This window comes from Pelodiscus sinensis, chromosome 12 (genome assembly GCF_049634645.1).
Source record: "Pelodiscus sinensis isolate JC-2024 chromosome 12, ASM4963464v1, whole genome shotgun sequence".
In the NCBI taxonomy this organism is placed as follows: Eukaryota; Metazoa; Chordata; order Testudines; family Trionychidae; genus Pelodiscus; species Pelodiscus sinensis.
In genome coordinates this window covers 2,349,598-2,373,889 of record NC_134722.1, presented here as the reverse complement: position 1 = coordinate 2,373,889, position 24,292 = coordinate 2,349,598, and the positions used below count along the sequence as shown (strand labels likewise).

The following is a 24,292-nucleotide window of genomic DNA, read 5'->3' as shown; positions in this document are numbered from 1 at the left end:
GCCAGGGGCAGGGTGTGGGACGGTGGGTGCAGCCAGGGGCGGCCCGTCCATAGAGGCGAACTGGGCAGTGGCCTAGGGCGCCAAGTTAAATGGGGCGCCAAATGGTGGCCCAACATCATGGAGGGGTTTGGGGGGGAGGGGTGCCATCGCATGGTTCGCCCAGGGCGCCAGGTGCTGGCAGCTAGTCTAGGGCCGCCCCTGGGTGCAGCCCTGCAGAGGTGCCCAGGAGCCCTGGGGGGGGGCCAGGAACGGCACACCCCGAGGACCAGCGCGGGCATTTCCCGGCCCGGGCTTGGCCCCTGCAGCCGCTTTCCCTCCCCCGCCCCGGGGCGTGGCTAACCCCGGCCCGCCACCTGCGGCTCTCCCGGCAAGGGGCGCCCCCAGCGGCCGCCCAGGCCCCAGGCGCACCCCGGGGCGCCCCACCCGCGTGCGCACTGACCCCGCCCGCACCTGGGCGGTCCACAGGCTGCCGCCCCGCCCGCCCGCCGGGCCGAGGGCTGGGCTGCAGGGATGACAAAGCAGCGGCGAGCCGGGCGCAGCCCTCCCCCTCCTGCCGCGGCCGCCCGGCGCCGCTGCCATGGCAAGCAGCCCGGCGCGCCCGGGCCCGTGATGGGGCGGCCATGGCCCAGGCGGGCGGCAGCGGCGCGGGGGGCCCCGGGGCGCTGTCCCTGGAGGAGGTGCTGAAGTCCTACGAGCAGCCCATCAACGAGGAGCAGGCGTGGGCCGTGTGCTACCAGTGCTGCCGCGGGGGGCCGGCGGGCCGGATCCGGGACACGGCGGACATCCTGCTGCACAAGGATGGGGCGGTGACCGCCCGCGGGGCGCAGGGCGCGGCCGGTGAGTGTCCCCCGGGCCGGTGGCTTCGGGCCCCCCATGCCGAGACGAGCGCTGGGGGCTAGCGGGGGGTCCCGGGGTCCCCGCGCGTGCGGCCGGCTCCGCAGCCATGGATCGCTCCCTCCGGAGGGGAATTTTCCAGAGCCGCCGGGGGGGCGAGGCCGAGCCAGGCCGGGCTGCGCGGGGAGCTCCTGGCGGGGACCCCGGGGAGGGGGGGGTCTCACCGCCTGCTGACCCGGCCCCACGTCCCAGCTCCCGCCCCGTCCTTTGCAGGGGGCGCCCGGCCCCTCCCCCTGGGCAGCTGCTTCTCCGGGGCGCAGCGGCCGAGGGGCGCGGTGGCTTCCCGGCTGTGGCTCCCAGCCCTGCTCCGCCGGCCCCAGGGCCTGTGGGGTGCGCCTAGGCCCATTGCCCCGGAGCTGTGAGAGGGCCCGGGAGTTCCAGCAGACTGGGCACTGCCCGGGGCAGCCCCGCGGCCGGCCGGAGCGACCTCCGAGATGCCTGCAGGCCGGGCGGCAGGTGGAGCAGCCAGCCCTGCCCAGCCGGATTGCAACGCAGCCAAATGACCTTGCGCCGCTGGGACGCTGTGACCCGGGGTGTCAGGCTTGTCCATTGGAAACCCGCATTGGCAGGGCTTGGTGGCAGTGCCGCAGGGGGGCCCTGAAACCCACCACTCTGGCTGGGGGGGCGGGAGATAGGGCATCTGGGGATCCCCTCTCTGGCTCTTTTTAAACCCCCGCCATGAACAAAATCTGAGGTCTCTGGGTTCATGGAGGAAAACAGCTTTAACTCCTTTGAAGAGCAGGAAAGTTGGTTGACCCTAGAACACAGGCCTGGGGCCGAAGGCTTCTATTGCATTTAACCCAGAGACTTCCAAGTATTTCGCTCCACAGATTTTCTAGCTCTTTGGGTTGGAAACTGGCGGGTAGTAATCTGTGAGTTAAGAAATTCACCGACAAAACGATATTATGGGAAAGTGGAGACAAAGCGCACGGAATGCATGCATGTGGAAGGGTGAAAGCACAGTAATTATCATTAATAATGGGAATGACCAGTTCCCTGTAGTGTCTAAGCAGAAAATGGCCATACACACCATACTGGGGCATGTGAGGACATGATGCTTCATCTGAATCCTTGTTCTTCCCTGGTTGTCTCTCATCTTTAATATTAAGGGAATATAACACTGTCTGGAGAAGAAAGATACACGATTACCCGGAAGTTGCTTAGTAAGACAGTAAAACGTTGGGCACTTGTCACATGGACCTGGAGAGAGGTCAGGCTACAGCAATACTGAACAAATTCAAAATCTAGATGATCACAAGACGGGGTGTGCCAATCAGTTGGACTCTTGAGCTATAGTTGCCAGTAATCTTAGCCCTTCCATGTATCTTTCTCCAGCCACTGTCAAGAAGGGCCCAATCTGGCCAGCAACGGCAGACGCTAGCACACAAATTCAAAGACTCAGAGAGGGCTACACTACATGTGTAAACTTTGAACTTTATTGGGTTATGCTAATTACCCAGCCGTGAGCCAGGAGGTCAGTGTCTCTTCCAAAGACACATTTCGTAACGTGGGTAGTTTTATGGTCTATAATGACACCCCATGCCCATAGAAGTTGTTTGCAGTTTGGTGAGTGTCTCAAGCCAGCACCAAGAGGCTAGCATGCCTGTAATAATAGGGATCATGGTAATCATTCTTGTATAGCACTTTTCATTGTCAAAGCGCTGTACAAACACGGCCGTGTTACTGTCTGCCTTGACCCGGTGGGGTGTTCGCCTGCTTTTCCAGAGGGGGAAGCTGACAGGGAGAGCCTGAATCACGGCTGGAGTGTGCAGAGCAGAGACAGTCGGGACTTCATATTCTCAGCCCTAGAATGTCCTGCTTGAGACCACCGGCCTTCTCAAGCTAGGTGAGGGGAAATCAGATCACTTCTGGTTAAAAAGCAGCCCCCATGCAGCCTGTGCTGGCTGTGTGACAGCCTCACTCCTGGAATTCATGCACAAGGCCCTCCGCTTGACTACAACAGCTTCCAGGCAGCCACACCTGGCCTGTCACACACTGACCCTTGCACACTCTTATTATCAGGGTGATTCAAGTGGCAGTTAGCTGAGCAATTCCAATTATCGCGCCTGGGCCACCTGTGAGTTCCTCCTCCTCCTGACACTTGGGAGGATAAACACCGGCAGCGATCAGCCGGCGCGGGCTCCCTGTACAAACAGTTATACACAAATGAGGTGCCTTATGCAAACGCACGTCACTAATGTGCAGCTCTTTGCCTCTGACACAACAGAAAGGCACCTTGCCGGGCCCAGAGCCGTGCGTTTACCTCCGCGCTGAACTGGGAGGAGGCTGGGTTGTTACTCGGGTAATATTGACTGAAAATTCTTCACACAACCCTCCAAAAACTGGCTGAGCCTGTTCCAGGCCAATCGCCAGTGAAATCACTATGTGCTCAGATGCAATCACTATGAAATCACTATGTGCTCAGATGCAATCACTATGAAATCACTATGTGCTCAGATGCAAAAGGAAGCTGCTTTTCAACACACCACAGAAAATACGTTCGCCCGGGTTCATTAAATCATTCGGATGCTCTGGCCGGTTTTGCCCACAGGCGGTGCTGCTATTGTCCGTGGGAACGAGGCCAAGAATTGCATCACAGCTACGGTCCCTGAGGAGCGATGCTGCTGTGCTGCGTGGAGAAGTTTCTCCATGCTGGCAGAGAAGCCTCCATTTTTCACATGCGTTCGCCATGGCCGGCGATGTCTTGCAGGTTCCTTGGCAGCCTCCCTCTTGACACGGCGTCGGCCATGCGGGGTGCTTCCATGCAGCAGTGGCATGCTGGGAGTGCTTGCTGGCCGGTTCGCTATGGGAGTCTTTCCCGGCCACACTTCCCTAATTCTCCCCACAAGGGCCACTCTGGTGTTGAGAAAGGGAAAGTTGCCCCCTTGTGTGCTGACTACAAAAGGCCCGTGTGTGGCCAGGAGCGCCGGTTCCAGACGGAGCCCTGTTAGGGGTTCTGCCCTCGTTTCCTAGCAGAGCGTTTGTTTAGGAGGGAGTCTCTTGGTCCTGGTAGGATCTGGCCTTTAGGAGTCCTGAGACTAGCGGAAGCAGTTTTGCCCTTCTTGCGTGCCTGATTGGGAACGAGACACACAGGCCCTATGGCCCCCCATGGTGCCTTGTCCTCTTGGTGAGAAGGGAGAGGGGGGGTCCAGGCAGTCCCCCACTCTGGCACTCCAAGTGCAGAAGGTGGGGGGCCCGCAAGAGACTTTCAAGTACCTTGCCATGAAAGGCTGGTGTGAAAACTCCCCAAGACCTCAAGGGAAAAGGAGCGCAGGAGAGCTGGCAGTTTCACAAAGAGACAATATTGTAGCAAACCATCCTGCCACAAAAGAAAGACGAGAAGACTAGAGAGAGGCCAGTCGGTCTGCATCAGGAGCTCCTGAGCCACCTAAAATCCAAAAAGAGTAGTCCTGTAGCATCTTAGGGTGTGTCTAAACTACATGGCTCTGTCGATGGAGCCATGTAGATTAGGCTGATCGGCAAAGGGAAATGAAGCCGTGATTTAAATAATTGCAGCTTCGTTTAAATTTAAATGGCTGCCGCGCTGAGCCGACAAACCGCTGAACAGCTGTTTGTCCACTCAGCGTGCTAGTCTGGACGCTCCCGCGCCGACCTGAAAGCCCTTTATCGACCTCCCCGTTATGCCTTGTAGGATAAGGTTTACCGGGGAGGTCGATAAAGGGCTTTCATGTCGACAGGGAAGCGTCCAGACTAGCGCGCTGAGTGGACAAACAGCTGATCAGCTGTTTGTCGGCTCAGCGCGGCAGCCATTTAAATTTAAATGAAGCCGCGATTATTTAAATCACGGCTTCATTTCCCTTTGCCGAACAAACAAATCTACATGGCTCCATCGACAGAGCCATGTAGTTTAGACGTACCCTTAGAGACCAACAAATATACACATACACACGCATACACATACATATACATATACAGTATCCTGAGCTGTCATGGGCAAAAATCCACTTCCTCAGATGAGCAGAGAGGAGAGAAAAGGGGAGACCCTCACAATTTATAACAGAAAAAGAAGAAAGGAAAGGGGGAAGGGAAGTACCTGTCAATTGTAGTGTCGGTGCTAATGAGGCTAATTGAGTGGGTGGGAAGTGTCCCCTACTTTGCTTTTAATGTCAACGGGATGTTAGATATAAGGAAAGCAGGTTTTACACCCCATTGACATCAAAAGCTAAGTAGGGGACACTTCCCGCCCATTTAATTAGCCTCATTAGCACCCACACTACAATTGACAAGTACTCCCCCACTCCCTTCTTTTCTTCTTTTTCTGATATAAATTATGAGGGTCTCCCCTTATCTCTCTTCTCTGCTCAGCTGAAGAAGTGGGTTTTGCCCATGAAAGCTTGGGATACTATCTCTATCTCTATCATTTTGTTCAAAAGCTTCAGAGGGGTAGCCAAGTAATCTGTAACAGGATACCATCAACATGTTTTGTTAGTCTTTAAGATGCTACTAGACTCTTTGTTGTTTGTTAGTCTCTAAGGGTGCATCTGCACAGCAGGGCTTAACTTGAAACAAGCTACACAAATGGAGCTATGTCAATTGCGTAGCTTATTTTGAAATTGGGAGCATCTACACAGCGCTTATTTCAAAATCGAGCCCTCTTCCTCTGACTTTCCTTACTCCTCGTACAATGAGGGTTACAGGAGTCGGAGTAAGAAGACCTCCCGCTTGACAATATTTCGACATTTTTTTGAAATAACTACCTGCTGTGTATTTGCGGGCTAAGTTATTTCAAAATAACACACGGTATTTTGCAATAATGTTGCTGTGTAGACGTACCCTAAGGCGCCACAGGGAAGGTCGTTGTTTTTTAAAGTTACAGGCAAACACGGCCGCCCCTCTGAGACTAAAAATCCAAAAGGAATCCCACAGAAAGTGGAAACATGAATCCGTTGCTAAGGAGGAGCACAGAGGAATAACAACATATAAGGACAAAACCAGAAAGGCTAAGGGAGAAAATGAGCTACACTTAGCTAGGGACATAAAAGGTAACCAGAAAAGGTTCTATAAATAGGAGCAAGAGAAAGGCGAAGGAAAGTGCAAGCCCTGTTGAATCACCTGGAGGGAGAGCTAATAACTGATGACAGTGAGAAGGTGGGTGTTTCCCACCTATTATATATATTTTAGTCTTCACTAAAGAGGTAAATTGTGATCAGACACTTACCACAATTAAGGAATGTAATTCCTATCTTTAGACAGGGAAACAAAGAGAACTTGGGGATTTACAGACTGATCTACCTAACTTCAGTGCTTGAAAAGATACTGGAACAAATGATTAAACGGTCTGTTTGTAAGCACCCATCGAGGATAACAGCCAGAGTGGATTTGTCAAGAATAAATCGTGGCAAACCGAGTGATTTTCTTTCTCTGACAGAATTGCTGGCCACGTGGCTGGGGGAAGCTATAGCCCAGTGTTGCTCAATTTTATTTGGCCACAGAACCCTTTTAAACTCGAAAGAATGTTGCGGAACCCCTAATAACAGTCTTATATATGGAGCTGAAAAAGTAGCCCGCAAATAAGGAAGGATGATAACAAACAAACGCCAAACAAGGTCATGAGATCCATAGTTAGTGTAATTGTACATATTTAAAAACAAAAATCACATTTCATGTTGTGATGGTGAGTTGGGGGTTCCCCCACCCTGCACCCCCGTAGCAGCCAGAACAGTCTCCACCAGCCAGTAAAATAGAGAGGGGTTTCTTGATTTTCCAGAATACAGCACAGCACAGGGCTACTGGGGACAGGGCCAGGATGGCTCAGGCCAATAGGGTTAGGGTCCATCACCCCTATCCCCCATCTTAGCCTCTTCTCTCCATGCTTCCCAGCCAGCAACTGCCTCCCCCCAACGCCCTGCCCCCCACCCAGGTGTTGGTCTACACCTTCCTCCCTTTGTCTCTCTCCCTGGGAGGCTGAGCCGAGGTGTCTGGGTTAATACACATTGTGTGAGTGGATGGGAATCACAGCACAGTGCAGGGGGACACAGAGCAGACAGCCCCCCCACTACGCCACACATGTACAAAAAATAAAGCTCAAAAACTAATATGCATTATATTGGCAGTTTTCAGTGCAGGAGTGGTTTTTCTTCTTTTCATGGCAAATCCTTTTTAAATTTGGTTTAATGTTGGAAAGTTGGACTTGCATATCTGGCGAGTCTTGATTGTAATGGTCGAGTTTTTATATAATTAATAATCCGTACTGCTTTGTCCAACACATTTTAAGAGGGAGAAATATTCTTAACCACCAGGCGATCACACCACTGACTGAAGTGACATCGTCGTCCCTGCTGTCTGGTTAAGTTGGCATTACACAGGGACACTATCGTGGCAAACACAAATGAAAATTCTTTTCAATAAAATTCATAAATGCTTAAATATGAATGATTATTTTTAAATCATAAAATGTTGTTGTAATGGAATTTTCTTGCGGAACCCTTATTTTCACTTAGTGGCACCCCACGGACCACCCGTTGGGAAACACTGCTGTAGGCCATACCTCTTTATTTTGTAAGATTTACGACAATCCTACGTGACATTCTCATACAAAAGTAGGGGAATGATGTCTAAATGCAATTACTTACATGGCGAGCGCACAGCTGTTTGAAAGACTGTCCCTGAAGGGTTATAAATGGTTGACTATCAAACTGGGAACGGGGACATATCTAATGGGATCCTGCAGGGTTTGCTACTGTTCAGTGTTTTCACTGATCACTCCGATACCGGAGTGGAACTACGCTTATAAATTTTGCGGCTGCCACCATGCTGGGAGGAATTGCTACACTTTGGAGGGTGGGATTAGAATTCAGAAGGACCTTGACAAATCGGAGAATTGGTTTGAAACCAGCAAGATGAAATTCAGGAAGGAAGTGCAAAGTGCCACATGTAGGAAGGCAAACCCAAGTGAATAACTACAAACGAGAATAGCTGGCCAGGTGAGAGTACGGCTGAGAAGGATCTGGGGGTCAGAGGAGCAACAACTGAAAATGAGTCAGCAACGTGGCCCAGTTCCAAAAAAGCTAGTCTAGTTGTGCAGTGTATTAACAGGAGTGTTGTGTGTAAGATACAGGAGGCAGTTGTCCTGCTGCATTTCACCCTGGTGAAGTGTCCTGGGGCGCAACTCACCACTGCGGCGCCTCCTGCTGGTCACTCCAGGAATTAGCTCAGTCCTCAGCAGGGCGCCTCCTACTGGCGGATGTCTCACTCATCATCCCTCTGATACCTTCTGGGGGCATCAGCAGTCCTCAGCCTCACTTTGTCACTGTGGCCAACGGTGGCCCTAAAGCCTCGCCCCTCTGCCTCAGTGGCAAGCCACAGTCTGGCCACGCCACTGTCCTTGGTGGCAAAGTGTAGTGTAAGGAGGAGGGGGACCCAGGCCCACCCACTACTCTGGGTCCCAGCCCAGGGACCCTCTGTCAGCAGCCTTGTCCTGCCCCCTTCTCCTCCCCTTCACTTCCTCTTGTTCCTCTGTGACCACTGCAGCTCCCTGGCCCTTGTGAGGAGCCTCTGGCTCTAGCTCCTCTGAGCCTGCCCAAAAGTGCTTCTCAGGGAACCAGTCCTGCACTCTCCTGGTCAGGACCCAAACTGTTCTCTCTCTGCTGAGCAGCTCCTTATATACAGCGCTGGCCCAGCAAGCTGCCCTCTGATTGGCTTCTTTAAAAGCCACTCCCTGATTGGCCAGGGTTTTGTGCAGGCCCCCTCCAGTGTGCTTTAACCCCTTCGGGCTAGTGTGGGCAGCCACTCTACTACATGAGGCCTCGGGTGGAGTACCGTGTCCAGTGTTGGACACCACGCCTTGACAAAGATGTGGGTAAATTGGAGAGAGTCCAGAGGGGAGCAACAAAAATGAGAAAAGGTTTAGAAAACTGATCCATGAGGAAAAGGTAAAATACTGGGCATGTTTAGTCTTGAGGAAAGAAGTCCGAGGGGGTCCTGTAAGAATCATAGAAATGGAAAGAGCTTCAAGAAGACATCAAGTCCAGCCCCCTGCCCTCACGGCGGGACCAAGCACCGTCTAGAGTCCTGACAGGTGTCTGTCTAAGCTGCTCTTCAATGTCTCCAGTGATGGAGATTCCACAACCCCTCTAGGCAATTTATTCCCTGACAGGAAGTTTTTCCCAATGTCCAACCTAAACCTCCCGTGCTGCAGTTTAAGCCCATTGCTCCTTGTCCTATCCTCAGAGGCCAAGCAGAACAATTTTTCTTCCTCCTCCTTATAACACCCTTTTGGGTACTTGAAAGCTGCTACCATGTCCCCTCTCAGTCTTCTCTTTTCTAAACTAAACAAGCCCAATTCTTTCATCCTCCCCTCCTAGCTCATGTTCTCTAGACCCTTCATCATTCTTGTTGCTCTTCTCTGGACCCTCTCCAATTTCTCCACATCTTTATTGAAATGCGGTGCCCAGAACTGGACACGATACTCCAGCTGAGGCCTGATCAGCGCAGAGTAGAGCAGAAGAATGACTCTTGTGTCTTGCTCATGAACGCCTGGGAATACATCCCAGAATCATGTTTGCTTTTTTTGCAGACAGCGTCACACTGCTGACTCTAGGGATGCTAGCGTGTACCCCTGGGCTCATCGGTTAATCCTAACGGTGACATACACCCCTCCCTTGCTGCGTCTGTATCAGTGGCAGCAAGGGGGGGCCAGGCGGGAGCCAGTGCCTGTGGGAAGCCGGCTTTTAAACCAGCTCTTGGTGCAAGCCAGCTCCCACGGAGCCACCTCCCCTGCTACCTCTCACAGTGGCAGCAGGGACAAAGGGGGCAGGCAGGAGCTGGTACATGCTGGGAGCCAGCTTTCAAGCCCATTCCCTATGCATACCCGGTTCTGTGGAGCTGGCTGTGCCCCACTGTGACGGCGTGTTGGGGGTTCCCCGTCTCCTGCACCCCGAGATGTCACAAACAGACTGCACCAGCCAGTGGAATAGAGGAAGTTTATTGCCTCTCCAGGATACAGCACAGCACAGATGTAGTCTGGTCACAGAACTGGGCTAGGATGCCTCAGGCCCCCTTGAGTTGGGGGGAGACTGGGCCCCTAAACTCCAGCTCCTCTCCCTAGGCTGTCTCCTCCATGCTCTCCCACAGTAACAACTAAATTCCCTTGCAGCCCTGCCCCCCAGTCCAGGGCAGCATTCACCTTCCTTTGTTCCTCTCCATGGGGGGTGTCTGGCCACTGGTTCGACAAGTTTGGCCTTATCTCTGCCTAGCGAGATTTTCCCTGCTGGGTCTTGCTCCAGACAGCAGGGGTCACCACAGCCCAGCAAGTACCCCCACTACGTCACAGTTCTCCCCCCTCCGAGAGCGAACTGAGCAGGGTCACTCCGCTCGTGACCTGGGGAAGTTCGGGCCCCTCGCTACGGGACAGCGCGTCGGCGATGATGTTGGCGCTCCCCTTGACGTGGATCACTTCCATGTCGTAGTCCTGCAGGAGCAGGCTCCACCGCAGCAGCTTGGCGTTCGTCCCTTTCATCTGGTGCAGCCAGGTCAGGGGGCAGTGGTCGGTGAACACCGTGAAACGCCGGCCAAACAGGTACGGCTGCAGCTTTTGCAGGGCCCACACCATGGCCAGGCATTCCCTCTCTACGGTCGCGTAGCTCCGCTCCCGGGGCAGCAGCTTCCTGCTCAGGTACACGATGGGGTGACGTTCCCCTTTCTCGTCCGCCTGCATCAGCACCGCCCCCAGCCCGGTGTCCGAGGCGTCAGTAAACACGATAAAGGGCTTGTCGAAGTCTGGGTTTACCAGCACTGGGGCCTTGGCCAGGGCTTCCTTCAGTGCACAGAGAGCCCTCTGGCACTGCTCTGTCCAGACCACCCTGTCGGGCCTCCCCTTCCTGCACAGCTCTGTGATCGGGGCAGCGATGGAGCTGAAGTTGGGCACAAACCTCCGGTAGTACCCCGCCATCCCAATGAAAGCCTGGACCTGCTTCTTGGTCTGGGGCACAGGCCAGTCCCGGATGGCCTCCACTTTGGCCGGCTCTGGCTTCAAGCAGCCGCTCCCCACCTTATGGCCCAGGTAGGACACTTCGGCCATTCCAACCTTGCACTTCCCAGCCTTTACGGTCAGCCCAGCCTCCCTCAGCCGATCTAGTACCTGGCTGACCTGGGCCACATGGTCCTCCCAGGACTGGCTGAAGACGCAGATGTCATCGATGTACGCTAGGGCACAGTTCTCCATTCCCCTCAGCAGCTGGTCCACCAGGCGCTGGAAGGTGGCCGGCGCCCCTTTGAGGCCAAAGGGCAGGACCAGGAACTCATAGAGCCCCAGCGGCGTGATGAAAGCCGATTTCAGTCTGGCCTCCTGGTCTAGCGGCACCTGCCAGTAGCCCTTGGTGAGGTCCAGGGTGGTGAGATAGCGAGCTCCCCCCAGCTTGTCCAGGAGCTCGTCGGGCCTTGGCATCGGGTAGGCGTCGGACACCGTGATGGCGTTGAGCTTCCGGTAGTCCACGCAGAACCGGATCGACCCGTCCTTCTTGGGAACCAGCACCACGGGAGAGGCCCAGGGGCTGGAGGACGGCTGGATCACCCCCAGGGCCAACATGTCCTGGACCTCTCTCTCCAGGTCCTGGGCTGTTTTCCCTGTGACTCTGAATGGGGAGCAGCGCACCGGGGGGTGAGTGCCCGTCTGCACCCGGTGGACAGCCAGGTTGGTAAGACCCGGCTTGTTGGAGAACAGCTGCTGGTGGGAGCGCAGCACCTCCCGGATCGCGGCCTGCTGGGCCGGGGTGAGCTGGTCCGAGAGGGAAATTGACTCCAGCGAAGAGTCCTCTCCGGTCCCAGGGAACAGGCCCACCAGGGGGTCCTCCCCCTGCTCCTCCCAGGGCTTACACACGGCCAGCACCAAGTTCTCCCTGTCCCAGTACGGCTTCATCATGTTAACATGATATACCCGCTGGCCGCGCGTCCGGCCCGTCAGCTCCACCACGTAGTTCACCTCGTTCAGCTGCTTAACCACCTTGAAAGGGCCGTCCCAGGCGGCTTGCAGCTTGTTCTTCCGCACGGGGATCAGGACCATCACCTGGTCCCCGGTAGCGTAGGCGCGGGCCCGTGCATTGCGGTCGTACCAGACCTTCTGCTTCCTCTGGGCCCTGCTCAGGTTCTCTCTGGCCAGGCCCATGAGCTCGGCAAGTCTTTCCCGGAATGTCAGGACGTATTCCACGACCGGCTCACCCTCCGGGGAGACCTTCCCCTCCCACTCGTCTTTCAATAAGTCCAGGGGGCCCCTCACTCGCCTCCCATATAACAGCTCGAACGGCGAGAACCCCGTGGACTCCTGGGGCACTTCCCTGTACGCAAACAGCAGGTGGGGTAGGTACTTGTCCCAGTCCTGCGGGTGTTTGTGCATAAAGGTCCGTAGCATCTGCTTCAGAGTCCCATTGAACCTCTCCACCAACCCGTTGGTCTGGGGGTGATACGCCGAGGCCCAGGTGTGTTGCACCCCACTCTTCTCCCACAAGCACCGGAGCAGGGCCGACATGAAGTTGGATCCCTGGTCCGTGAGAACCTCCTGGGGAAACCCCACCCTGCTGAAAATGGTCAGCAGTGCGTCTGCCACCGTGTCTGCCTCGATGGAGGGCAGGGCCACGGCCTCGGGGTAGCGGGTGGCGAAGTCCACCACCACCAGGATGTATTTCTTCCCCGTCCGGGTCGCTCTGTTGAAGGGCCCCACAATATCCATTGCCACCTTCTGGAAAGGCTCCTCTATGATGGGCAGGGGTCTCAATGCAGCTTTCCTCCTGTCTTGGGCCTTCCCCACTCGTTGGCAGGAGTCGCAGGACCGGCAGTACCGCTGGACAGCTGCAAACATCCCCGGCCAGTAGAAGTTTTGGAGCAGCCTCAGCCGCGTGCGCCGGATCCCCTGGTGTCCCGAGAACGGGATGTCATGGGCCAGGTGTAGCAGCTTGCGGCGATACCTTTGGGGAACCACCAGCTGCCGCTGGAGCCCCCACTTGCCTACCGTCCCGGGGGAAAGCCATTCCCGGTACAGAAATCCCCTCTCCCACCGGAACTTCTCCTGGCAATCTCCTCCTAGGGGTTGAGCGGCACCCAGGTCAGCCCGGTCCCTCAGGGCCTGCAAGGAGGGATCCGCTCGCACCTCCGCCTGGAATTCAGTGGCTGGGGCTGGGACAGGGCCGTGGTTCCCCCCACTGCCTAGGTCCAACTCTAGGTCTGCTGGGACGGGGCCCTGGGCCCCCTGTTGGGGAACCTCCTCGAGTTCCGGGCCGCAAGCCCCTCGCTTACTCTGGCTACGGGTGGTGACCAGCGTCCTGTGGGGTCCGTCTGGCCACTCCTCTAGGTCACTCCCCATTAGCACGTCGGTGGGCAAGTGTGGGTGCACCCCCACTTCCTTGGGGCCCTCCTTGGCCTCCCATTTCAGATGCACCCTGGCTACAGGTACCTCAAAGGGGGTGCCGCCTATGCCCCTCAGTGTCAGCTGAGTGTCGGGTAGCATACGGTCTGGGGCCACTATGTCGGGCCGGGCCAGCGTCACCTCCGCCCCCGTGTCCCAGAAACCCGTCACCTTCCTGCCGTCCACCTCCAGGGGTACGAGGCAGTCCCTCCGTAGGGGCCGCCCCGCCCCCACCCGGTGCATGGATAAATCTGTCTCCCGAGGGTCAGACCTCCCAGGGGAGGTGCACTGAGCATCCTTCCCCTCTCTCTGAGCTGAGGTTTGCCGGCCAGCCCCTGCCACTGGGGCAGCCTGCCCTTCCTCCCGCCCCAGCCAGTTAACCCTGGAACGTCCCAGGTCATGGGACCTGTTCTTGCGCCTGGTGCGTTGAGCCCTCTTGTGGCCTCGTTGCCCACAGCGATGGCAAGTTAGGTTCTGTGGGCCCATTCGGGTCGGCTCTGCCCGGGCCCTGGCTGGTTTTCTGGGGTATCGACGACTGGTCCTGGTCCCTGGGGCTCGCCTCGGAGGTGTCTCTCTCCGTTGCTCCGCCGAGAACCGGTCTCTGCGCGATTCTCTTTCTCTCCGGGACTCCCGTTCACCCCCGGACCGGCTCTCCGTGAACTCATCCGCCAGTCTCCCGGCCTCCTGGGGGTTCTCTGGTCTCCGGTCCTTGAGCCACAGCCTCAGTTTGGGTGGGCACGCTTCATAGAACTGCTCCATCATGACCAGCTTGAGCAGCTTCTCTGCGGTCTGGGCTCCGACTCCCGAGACCCACTTGCGGCAGTATTGCGCCAGGCGGGAGGCCAGGTCCACATAGGTCTCCCGTGGCCCTTTCTGTACCCCCCGGAACTTCTTCCTGTACATCTCGGGGGTCAGCCCGAACTTGTGCAGCAGGGCCTCCTTGACTCGGTTGTAATCCCCTGGCTGTAGGTCCTCCAGCTGACTGAGCACTCCGGCCGCCTCCTGGTTCAGTGCGGGGACGAGCTCCTGCAGCCAGTCAGCTGGGGGGACCTGTTGCAGCCCACAGGCCCTCTCAAAGGAGCTGAGGAACCCGTCTATGTCGCCCACGTCCTTCAATTGGGCCACCATGAGCCTCTCCAAGCGCCTGGCATCCCCGGGACTCTGGGGCCCATCCACTCTTGGCGCAGCCGGGGCCCCGCAGGTTCTCCGCTCTGCCATGGCCAGCTCATGCTGTCGCTGCCTCTCTCGGTCCTGGCGCTCCTTCTCTCGGTCCTGTACTTCCAATTCCTTCATCCGCAGCTGGATCTCCAGCCGCCGCAGCTCCGCTGGGCTGGCCCCTGCCCTAGATGGGCTACGGCTTGCAGGCCTCCCGGGAGACGCTGTCTCATCTCTCCGGTGGGTCCCAGCGCTCCTCCCCCTCTCTGAGCCTGACACACTCTCAGGGGGGGTCTGGCTGCTTCCCCTGGGGACAAGATCCTGGCCCCGTGGCTGGTCATTCTCTTCCAGCTGGGTAATCAGCTGGGCCTTGGTTGCTTTCCGCACCGGCAAGCCCCTCTCTCTGCACAGCCCCACCAGCTCTGCCTTCAAGAGTCGGGCGTAGGCCATCTGCCCGCTGGGCCCCTCGGTGCAGACTCACCAGTCTAGTGCTGCAGCGCCCCACGATTCCCAGGAACCGCTTCGCTCTGTCTCCAGCACGCCTGGCTCCAGGGCTCTTGCTTCTACAGCGCCTTGTCGCTCACCGCTGGGAGCTCCATCCACGGGGTGCAGTGCATCCCACTTCTGACACCAGTGTGACGGCGTGTTGGGGGTTCCCCGTCTCCTGCACCCCGAGATGTCACAAACAGACTGCACCAGCCAGTGGAATAGAGGAAGTTTATTGCCTCTCCAGGATACAGCACAGCACAGATGTAGTCTGGTCACAGAACTGGGCTAGGATGCCTCAGGCCCCCTTGAGTTGGGGGGAGACTGGGCCCCTAAACTCCAGCTCCTCTCCCTAGGCTGTCTCCTCCATGCTCTCCCACAGTAACAACTAAATTCCCTTGCAGCCCTGCCCCCCAGTCCAGGGCAGCATTCACCTTCCTTTGTTCCTCTCCATGGGGGGTGTCTGGCCACTGGTTCGACAAGTTTGGCCTTATCTCTGCCTAGCGAGATTTTCCCTGCTGGGTCTTGCTCCAGACAGCAGGGGTCACCACAGCCCAGCAAGTACCCCCACTACGTCACACCCACACTGCTGCCTCTGCATCAGAGGCAGCAGTGGGCGGGGGGAGGGACAGGTGTAAGTGGTGCTCACAGGGATCTGGCTTAAAAGCTGGCTCCTGCCATCACTGGCTCCCTTCTGCCTCCCACATGTAACCGCTAAAAATTCAGCGGTTACACGTTTCCAAAAATAAGCATTTGTTAACATCGCTAGTTGACTCTCATTGACCTTGTGATCCACTATGACCCTTCCATCCCTTTCTGCAGATCTCCTCCTGGGCAGTCATTTACCTCGGACCATTTCTCCTGCCTGTCCAAATCATTCTGAATTACGACCCTGTCCTCCAAAGTACTTGCAACCCCTCCCAGCCTGGAATCATCCCCAAGCTTTAGCTGTGTACTCTCCATGCCATTATCGAAATCACTGATGAAGATATTGAACAGAACTGGTCCCAAACCTGATCCTTGCAGCACCCCTCTTGCTATGCTTTTCCAACCTGACTGATCTATTGATCACTACTCCCTGGGAATGGTTATCCAACTAGCAGAGCCGGGCGATAGCCTAGAGTGCCCGATTGTAAGGGGCACCCCATGGTGCTGCCGGGCTGGGCAGGGGCGGGTCCACACATGAGCCAAGTGCCTGGGGCCCAGATCACAAGAATGGCTCGAGCCGCCTCTGCCAACTAGTAATGTACCCACCTTATAGTAACTCCATTTAGGTTGTATTCTCTAGTTTGTTAATGAAGCTGTCATGCAGGACCGGATCAAATACCGTAGTACATTCTAGATCAGTGGTTTACAACCTGTGGTCCATGGACCCCGGTGGTCCGCAATGGTGGTCCGTGAAATTTTAATAGATTAAGAAAGGGTCTGAATGCTCAAAAAGGTTGGGAACCCCTGTTCTAGATATAGCACCTCTACCACTTCCCCCTTATCCACAAGGCTTGTTATCCGGTGCTACTAGGTTGTTTTGAAATGATTTGTTGTTTACAAATCCATGCGGACTGTTACCTATCATCTTATTATCTTCTAGCTGTTTGTAGATGGATTCCTTAATTGTTTGCTCCATTATCTTCCCTGGCACAGAAGTTAAACTGACTGGTCTGTAGTTTCTTGGGGTGTCCTTATTACTCTTTATATAGATGGGCCCTAGATTTGCCTTTTTCCAGTCTTCTGGAATCTCTCCTGTCTTCCATGATTTTCAGAGATAATAGCTAATGGCTCAGATACCTCCTCAGTCACCTCCTTGAGGAATCTAGGACTCTTTCATCAGGCCCTGGTGAGTTGAAGACAGCTAACTTGGCTAAATAATTTTGAACTTGTTCTTTTCATGTAGTCAGGGCCAGCCCGAGCCATTCTTGGGCGCGCGGCACCTGATTGACGTGTACGGGGCCCCACGCCTCTAGGCGCACGGCCCCATCCACAGGCGGCAACCTATGGGGGCACCTGATGCGGCGCCCCTTGCCACTTCAATCAGGCGCCCCCCATAGGTTGGCGCCCTAGGCAGCTGCCCGGCTACCCCCCCCTTAATCCGGCCCTGCGTGTAGTTGAAAACTATTTGCAGTCTTCAACAATAGGAAGAGCTGCTATAAAGAGGAAGGTCAGTTCTCCCCATCTAATGAAGATAGGTCAAGAAATGTTGGGCTTAATCTGCAGCAAGGAAGATTTACGGTTAGATATTAGGAAAATCTTTCTCCGCCCAGGACAGTTAAGTTCTGGAATAGGTTCCCTAGGGAGGCGGTGGGAATGCTCACCACTGGAGGTTTTTAGGAACAGGTTAAACAAGCACCTGTCTGTGTGTCCTTGGTCCTGCCTCGGTGTGTGGGGCTGGACTTGGTGACTTCTCAAGGTCCCGTCCAGCTCTGCAGTTCTGCGCTGGTGTGATCCCTGGCTGTGCTGCTTAGGCAGGAGCTTTATGGAGCTGCTTTGCATTTTCTCTGCGCGGCAGCGGGCTCTGCTGAGACACTGCTGTCCTGACCCCTGCGTGTATTGATTGCCTGGCAGGGTAGCTGCAGTGGTCACGCCATCCGAGGTCTTGCCTGGCCCCGCGGCTCGGGGGAGCTCTCCTAGCGCAGAGCTTACAAAGCCATGTTTGAGCACAAGGGTTCCTCTTCTCGGTGGAGCTCGGCACCCGAGAGCAAACCCAGCTGCCTGCTTCACGCGCTGGTGCACGATTCTCCGGGACGGACTGGCATGTCCAGTGCAGGGCTCACGAGAGACCCCGCAATGACAATCCGATGAGCACAGGCCACAGCTCCTGAGATCTGGGTAATGCAACTGGTAGGGGTGCAGTGCAGCGTGTGGAATGTCCCTTCAGGAGCACGGCGCTAAGACACCCCTCCACGCCGCGTGGTTCAGCCCACGCCAGGGGCTCTCGCAAACAGTGTTGAGTAAAACAATGTGTGAAGGGGCGAAGCTCCTAAAGGGAAGGACTTTCTTGTTGGCATTGGGGGCCATTACCCCTCCTGGGGGCTGGCATTGGGGGCCTATTACCCCTCCTGGGGGCTGGCATTGGGGGCCTATTACCCCTCCTGGTGGCTGGCACTGGGGGCCTATTACCCCTCCTGGGGGCTGGCACTGGGGGCCCATTACCCCTCCTGGGGGCTGGCATTGGGGGCCTATTACCCCTCCTGGGGGCTGGCATTGGGGGCCTATTACCCCTCCTGGGGGCTGGCATTGGGGGCCTATTACCCCTCCCGGGGGCTGGCACTGGGGGCCTATTACCCCTCCCGGGGGCTGGCACTGGGGGCCTATTACCCCTCCTGGGGGCTGGCATTGGGGGCCTATTACCCCTCCTGGGGGCTGGTATTGGGGCCCCATTACCCCTCCTGGGGGCTGGTATTGGGGGCCCATTACCCCTCCTGGGGGCTGGCACTGGGGGCCTATTACCCCTCCTGGGGGCTGGCATTGGGGGCCTATTACCCCTCCTGGGGGCTGGCACTGGGGGCCTATTACCCCTCCTGGGGGCTGGCATTGGGGGCCTATTACCCCTCCTGGGGGCTGGCATTGGGGGCCTATTACCCCTCCTGGGGGCTGGCATTGGGGGCCCATTATCCCTTCTCAGGGCTGGCATTGGGGGCCCATTACCCCTCCTGGGGGCTGGCACTGGGGGCCTATTACCCCTCCTGGGGGCTGGCACTGGGGGCCCATTACCCCTCCTGGGGGCTGGCATTGGGGGCCTATTACCCCTCCTGGGGGCTGGCATTGGGGGCCTATTACCCCTCCTGGGGGCTGGCATTGGGGGCCTATTACCCCTCCCGGGGGCTGGCACTGGGGGCCTATTACCCCTCCCGGGGGCTGGCACTGGGGGCCTATTACCCCTCCTGGGGGCTGGCATTGGGGGCCTATTACCCCTCCTGGGGGCTGGCATTGGGGGCCTATTACCCCTCCTGGGGGCTGGCATTGGGGGCCCATTATCCCTTCTCAGGGCTGGCATTGGGGGCCCATTACCCCTCCTGGGGGCTGGCATTGGGGGCCCATTACCCCTCCTGGGGGCTGGCATTGGGGGCCCATGACCCCTCCTTGGGCTGGCATTGGGGGCCTATTACCCCTCCTGGAGGCTGGTATTGGGGGCCTGTTTCCCCTCCTGGGGGCTGGCATTGGGGGCCCATGACCCCTCCTTGGGCTGGCATTGGGGGCCTATTACCCCTCCTGGGGGCTGGCATTGGGGGCCCATTACCCCTCCTTGAGACTGACATTGGGGGCCCATTATCCCTCCTCAGGGCTGGCCTTGGGGGCCCATTACCCCTCTCGGGGCTGGAATTGGGGGCCTGTTTCCCCTCCTGGGGGCTGGCATTGGGGGCCCGTTTCCCCTCCTGGGGGCTGGCATTGGGGGCCCGTTTCCCCTCCTGGGGGCTGGCATTGGGGGCCTATTACCCCTCCTGGGGGCTGGCATTGGGGGCCCGTTTCCCCTCCTGGGGGCTGGCATTGGGGGCCCGTTACCCCTCCTGGGGGCTGGCATTGGGGGCCATTACCCCTCCTCAGGGCTGGCATTGGGGGCCATTACCCCTCCTCAGGCTGGCACAGTGACCCTCCAGGGGCCCAGCGTGCGCTCAGATTGCCAAGGGTCACTCTGAGCCAGGGCACAGATCTCTGAGCCACAGCGGGTGAAATGCGCAGCCCTCTCGCTGCCTGCAGGGGGCTCTTATCACTGCCCGGCTTGCGGGGGTTGCCAGAGCTGTTTGGCTGCTAGTCACGTGTGGGCTATTGACTAACTAAATGGTGCGTTAATGGCCCCAGCTCCCTTGTGAGCACAAATCCAGGAAGTGGCTTTGGAGCTGTGGTGATCACAGAAAGTGAAGCTGGAAAGGGCCTATTAGGTCACTTTATCCGTTATCCTCCCCCCTATCCCCGCCCCAGGGCCAGCGCAGGATTGTCCCTGCAGTGTTTTCATTAGTGCCTTAGCCAGGCTAATTTTAAATGACCCACTTTCCCTGGGAAGAGGATCCCACGTGCTAGTAACCCTCACAATTAAACTGTGTCCCTGGCATTGGCCTGACTTGCCCTCTAATGGGTCCCCCCTTCCTCCTGGTTGTACCCCGGGGTGCGTCAGTAACTCCGCTCTCTCTGTGATGCTTCCATGCCGGGCGGCCCCGTTTCTCCTCCTTGCAGTCTCCACGTAGCCCTGCCAGGCGCATCCTCCTTCAGTCTCAACCCCGCCAGCCCCTTGGCCCCAGGATAAACCCAGGACATTGGTACTTCAACCCGGTCCCCAAAAGCAGCCCTGCCGGATCATCCCCTTGTACTGATGACTCGCTGGGGGGGGGAGGGGATGACTGCCCTGGAGCCTGGTGATTCAAAGGGGGCCGGCGCTCCTGCCCATACTACTGTGGCAGCAATGGTGACTGGAGTCCAGGACCTTTTAAATCGCCTCTGGAGCCCTGTGCAGCACTACAGAGCCCCAGGCAGCATGCTCTGGACAGCAGTGAGGAGGCAGGGGTGTGGTCCATGAAAGCCCCGCCCCTTCTGCCCATGACCACACCCCTTTTCCAAGGCCCTCCCCTTCTGCCCATGGCCCGCCTCTTCTGCCCACTGCCCTGCCCTTTCTGCCTGAGGCCCCACCCCGTTCTGTCGGCTCACCAGGTGCCTTGTCCAAGATTACTCCACAGGTCAGGAGTAAAACCCAGGGCCCGTGACTCCTGGTTCGGTGCCTTGCCCATTGGCCCGCTGAGGAAGGTACCCAGAGTTCTCGCCTCTGCTTTCCCTGCTGGGCCGTGGCACCTCGACATGTGCAAGCCCTATGGGAACGGGCATTGTAGCATAAACCAGCCCGGCCGGCCTGCACCCCAGGCACCCGTCCTGCTCCAAGGTGTCAGCTGCAGCTGCCCGGACTGAATCTCCCTGTATTTTCCGCTCTCTCCGTCTCGTGGGTTCTATCTCCGCGCTTCCTGCTGTCTGCGCCGCTCCCCAGCTTAGAATCGTTCAACTGTTCACTAAACGTGCTGTTTACGTGACAGGCCGATCCCTGCTGCATCCAGCGTCTGCCCCTGAGCCCTGCAGCCCGAGTACTCCCTACTGTAAGGACCTGCAGGACTAGAACCTGGCACTGGGGGGGGTGCCTGGTTATGACACTTCTGCAGGCACCATAAGCTCACACTGGGCGTCTGCTCGGGGACTTGTGGAGCTAGACCGGGCAGGAAGTACCACCCAGCAAGGCCTGAGTGGCAGCCCCTCCCAGCTCACTGATTGGCCTGTGTCAGTCTATAAATGAGGAAGTCATCCCAGGGCTGCCCAGAGGATTCAGGGAGCCTGGGGCAAAGCAATTTCGGGGGCCCCTTTCTGGCACTCCCTGTCTCAGACCTCTGACTCCAGACATTCTCGTGGGGGCCCCTGCGGGGACCGGGGCCTGGGGCAAATTGCCCCACTTCCCCCCTCTCCCCTCTGGGCGGCCCTGAGTCATCCCAGAGAGCTGTCTGAGTAGTGACGTTTGTTTCTACTCCAGCCTTTGCCAAGCTGGGAGCCCCAGACTCTGGCTCCTGACCCTGGTTCAAGCTTGTCTCTGCTGCTTGCCTCCTCCAGCGCGGGGCCTGCTTCTGAACCCTAGAACTGGAAGGGCCTCGAGGGACCATCAAGTCCAATCCCCTGTCCTCATGGCAGGACCAAGCACTTGCTAGAGCCTAGACCATCCCTGCCAGGTGTCTGTCCAACCTGCTCGTCAATCTCCAGTGATGGAGATTCCACAACCTCCCCAGGCAACTTATCCCAGTGTTTCACCACCCTGACAGGTAGGAAGTTTTTCCTAATGTCCAACCTAAACCTCCCTTGCTGCAGTTTAAGCCCATTGCTGCTTGTCCTATCCTCAAAGTTAAGGAGAATGATTTTTTCCCTCCTTGTTGTAAGAACCTTCAAGAACAGCGCTGTAGCCTGGTTCACGCTGGCACTTTACAGCGCTGTAACTTGCTGCACTTGCGGGGTGTGTGTGTGTCTTTTCACACCGGAGCCAGAAAGTGACAGTGCTGTAAAGTGCCTGTGTAGATTTAGCCCACGACTTAATCCTGATGAGCCAGTGTTGGAGAAAGTTTATAGCAATTTAACACTTTCCTTCTGCACCAGCGGAAGCGTGGGCTTGGAAGGGTTAGATTTCCCTTGGTAAATGTCAGTAAGCATTGTGTTAACTGTACACACTCCCCATAGATAAAACTAGTTTCCATCTGCAATCACCAAGAGTTACAGCTAGGCAAAGTAAGAAAAATGCTGCTTGAGAGCTAAATAGAGCTTGAATTTTGACATTTTGTGTTCTTGTGAGTATACAGTTTAATTTTGAGATACACTAAATAATTGTCTTCCCTCCCCATAACTGCTTGCAACTGTGAACATGTACATTGATAAAATAAATCCGATCATTGTATTGTATCCATTGTGTCACTGCCAGAATGTTGGAGGGAGAGCTCACCCATTCCTATGCAATACTTTGGGTGTAGTTTTGGGGGGATGGGAGGGGATTGCTTATTGCTTGTACAGTACCTATATTGTGGTAGGGCCTACAGCCTCCTATCTCATAGTATCAGGCCCTGTATGAACACAGATCATAGACCTTTCTCTCGGGCTGACCTTTATTCCACTGGTGCAGCGGGGCAGGTGCATGGAATGGAAAGTTCACTATCTGTAACAAAGGTGAACGTGAGTCAACAGCATGGGCTACAACCATGCACTTTCAAATCAACAGGCAGGACGACTTATCCCCAAGGGTCTGAAGGAAGCTCACTGTGAATCACTGTTGTTAATTTGTAAATTAGCTGGGCAGATTCCTAGGGACTGCAGCACTACTACCATAATGCCAAGATTTGAAAAGTGCATAAGGGTTAGTCGGATGTTGAGCCAAAGCAAAAATAAGGGAACCATTAATTCAGGACTCTATCATCACAGAATCAGAAGCTAAATACACAATTCCAGAAAGCATGGATGGTAGATCATGTCAGACACATCTTTTGTCTTCTTTTTTTTTTTTTTTTTGGATAAGTTTATGGATCTGGTTGATAAATGCAGTTGTGTTTGTACAATGCACTTAGATGTCCTTAAGGCATTGGACTTAGCACATGGCACCTTGATTGAAAAAGCTTGCACTGTATGGAATTGATAGGGCACGCACTAGATGAATTAAAAACTGGCTCACTGACAGACCTCAAAATGAGATTGACTTAATGAGATTTCAATGAGCGAGGCCAGTATTCAACGGGGTTCTGAGTTCACCTCTATTTACAATATCTATCGGGGATCTAGATGAGGATACAAAGTCTCTTCTGGCAAAGCTTGCAGGTGACACAGAGATTAGTGTCCCAGGTAGGCTTGCCAGATGCTTTCAACAAAAATCCTGAATATGGCAAACTTGATTGAGCAAAAAAAAAAAAAAAAAGGTAAAAAGGTCACTGCGCCTTTAAATGGTCCCATGCGTCTCACTCCCCCTCCACATGCCACAGAGGACAACTATCCCCACCGGGCTTCTGTCTGAGGGAAACAGGAAATACCTGGGTTTTTTACCGAATGTGGGAGCCAAATACCGAAAAGTCCAGGCGAAAACCAGACACCTGGCTACCCTAGTCCCGGGTAAATGGCCACCATCCCACAAAACACACTCGAATGCAGCCAGCGCAAGGTAAAGAATCCAGGAAGCCAGAATGCAGGTTGTAGCTGCAGGGTCGGTCTCGGGAAGTGGTGGCTCAGGGAAGGATTTCGGGAATCACCTTGACGTGTGCTCTCGTTGCACAAGGCCAACGTGACCCTGGCACGTATGACAAGGGGCTGTCCGGGAGGAGAACGGGCGCCCTTGTGCAAGTGCACACCCCATTGGTAGGGCCCCTCGGAGCCTGTGTCGAGTTCTGCGCCCTGAGACGTGGGGAAGAGAGTGCGTTGGGGGCGGGCGTCTCTCCTGCCTTGAACAAGGATCGGTGGCCAGACGCTGAGGTGAGACAGGTTTGAGCGGCGGGGGCAGTGACACATTAGAGCAGCGTCCAGGGGACGGGCTGTCTCACCGCCACTTGGCGCCTTGGTGATGTTCGCTGGCTTTCCAGAGGACATGCTGTGATCCAGCTAGCGGAGTGCCCCAAGGTTCGGTTCTAGGACCGGTTTTGTTCCACCTCTTTATGAATGACCTGGATGAGGGGATGGATTGCACCCTCAGCAAGTTTGCAGATGACACTAAGCTAGGGGGAGAGGTAGATACGCTGGAGGGCAGAGATGGGGTCCAGAGTGACCTGGACAGATTAGAGGATTAGGCCACAAGAAAGCTGATGAGGTAACAAGGACAAGTGTAGAGTCCTGCACTTGGGACGGAAGAATCCCAAGCATTGGTACAGGCTGGGGACCAACCAGCTAAGTAGCAGTTCTGTAGAAAAGGACCTGGGGGTTACA

At 56.2% G+C, this 24,292-nt stretch overlaps 1 protein-coding gene across 3 annotated transcripts in view; it reads left to right on the top strand.

Moving 5' to 3' along the window:
• Positions 1–517: 517 nt before the first annotated feature.
• SPIRE2 (spire type actin nucleation factor 2) overlaps positions 518–24,292 on the top strand; it is a 41,584-nt gene continuing 17,809 nt past the window's right edge. For 2 of the 3 annotated variants that reach the window (XM_075939815.1, XM_075939814.1), the window contains exon 1: positions 519–837. In XM_075939815.1, coding sequence (XP_075795930.1) covers positions 621–837 — 217 coding nt within the window. In that variant the 5' untranslated portion in view covers positions 519–620. Of the gene's footprint in view, positions 838–24,292 lie in introns of all 3 variants that reach the window. The other variant, XM_075939816.1, reaches the window with a different exon arrangement.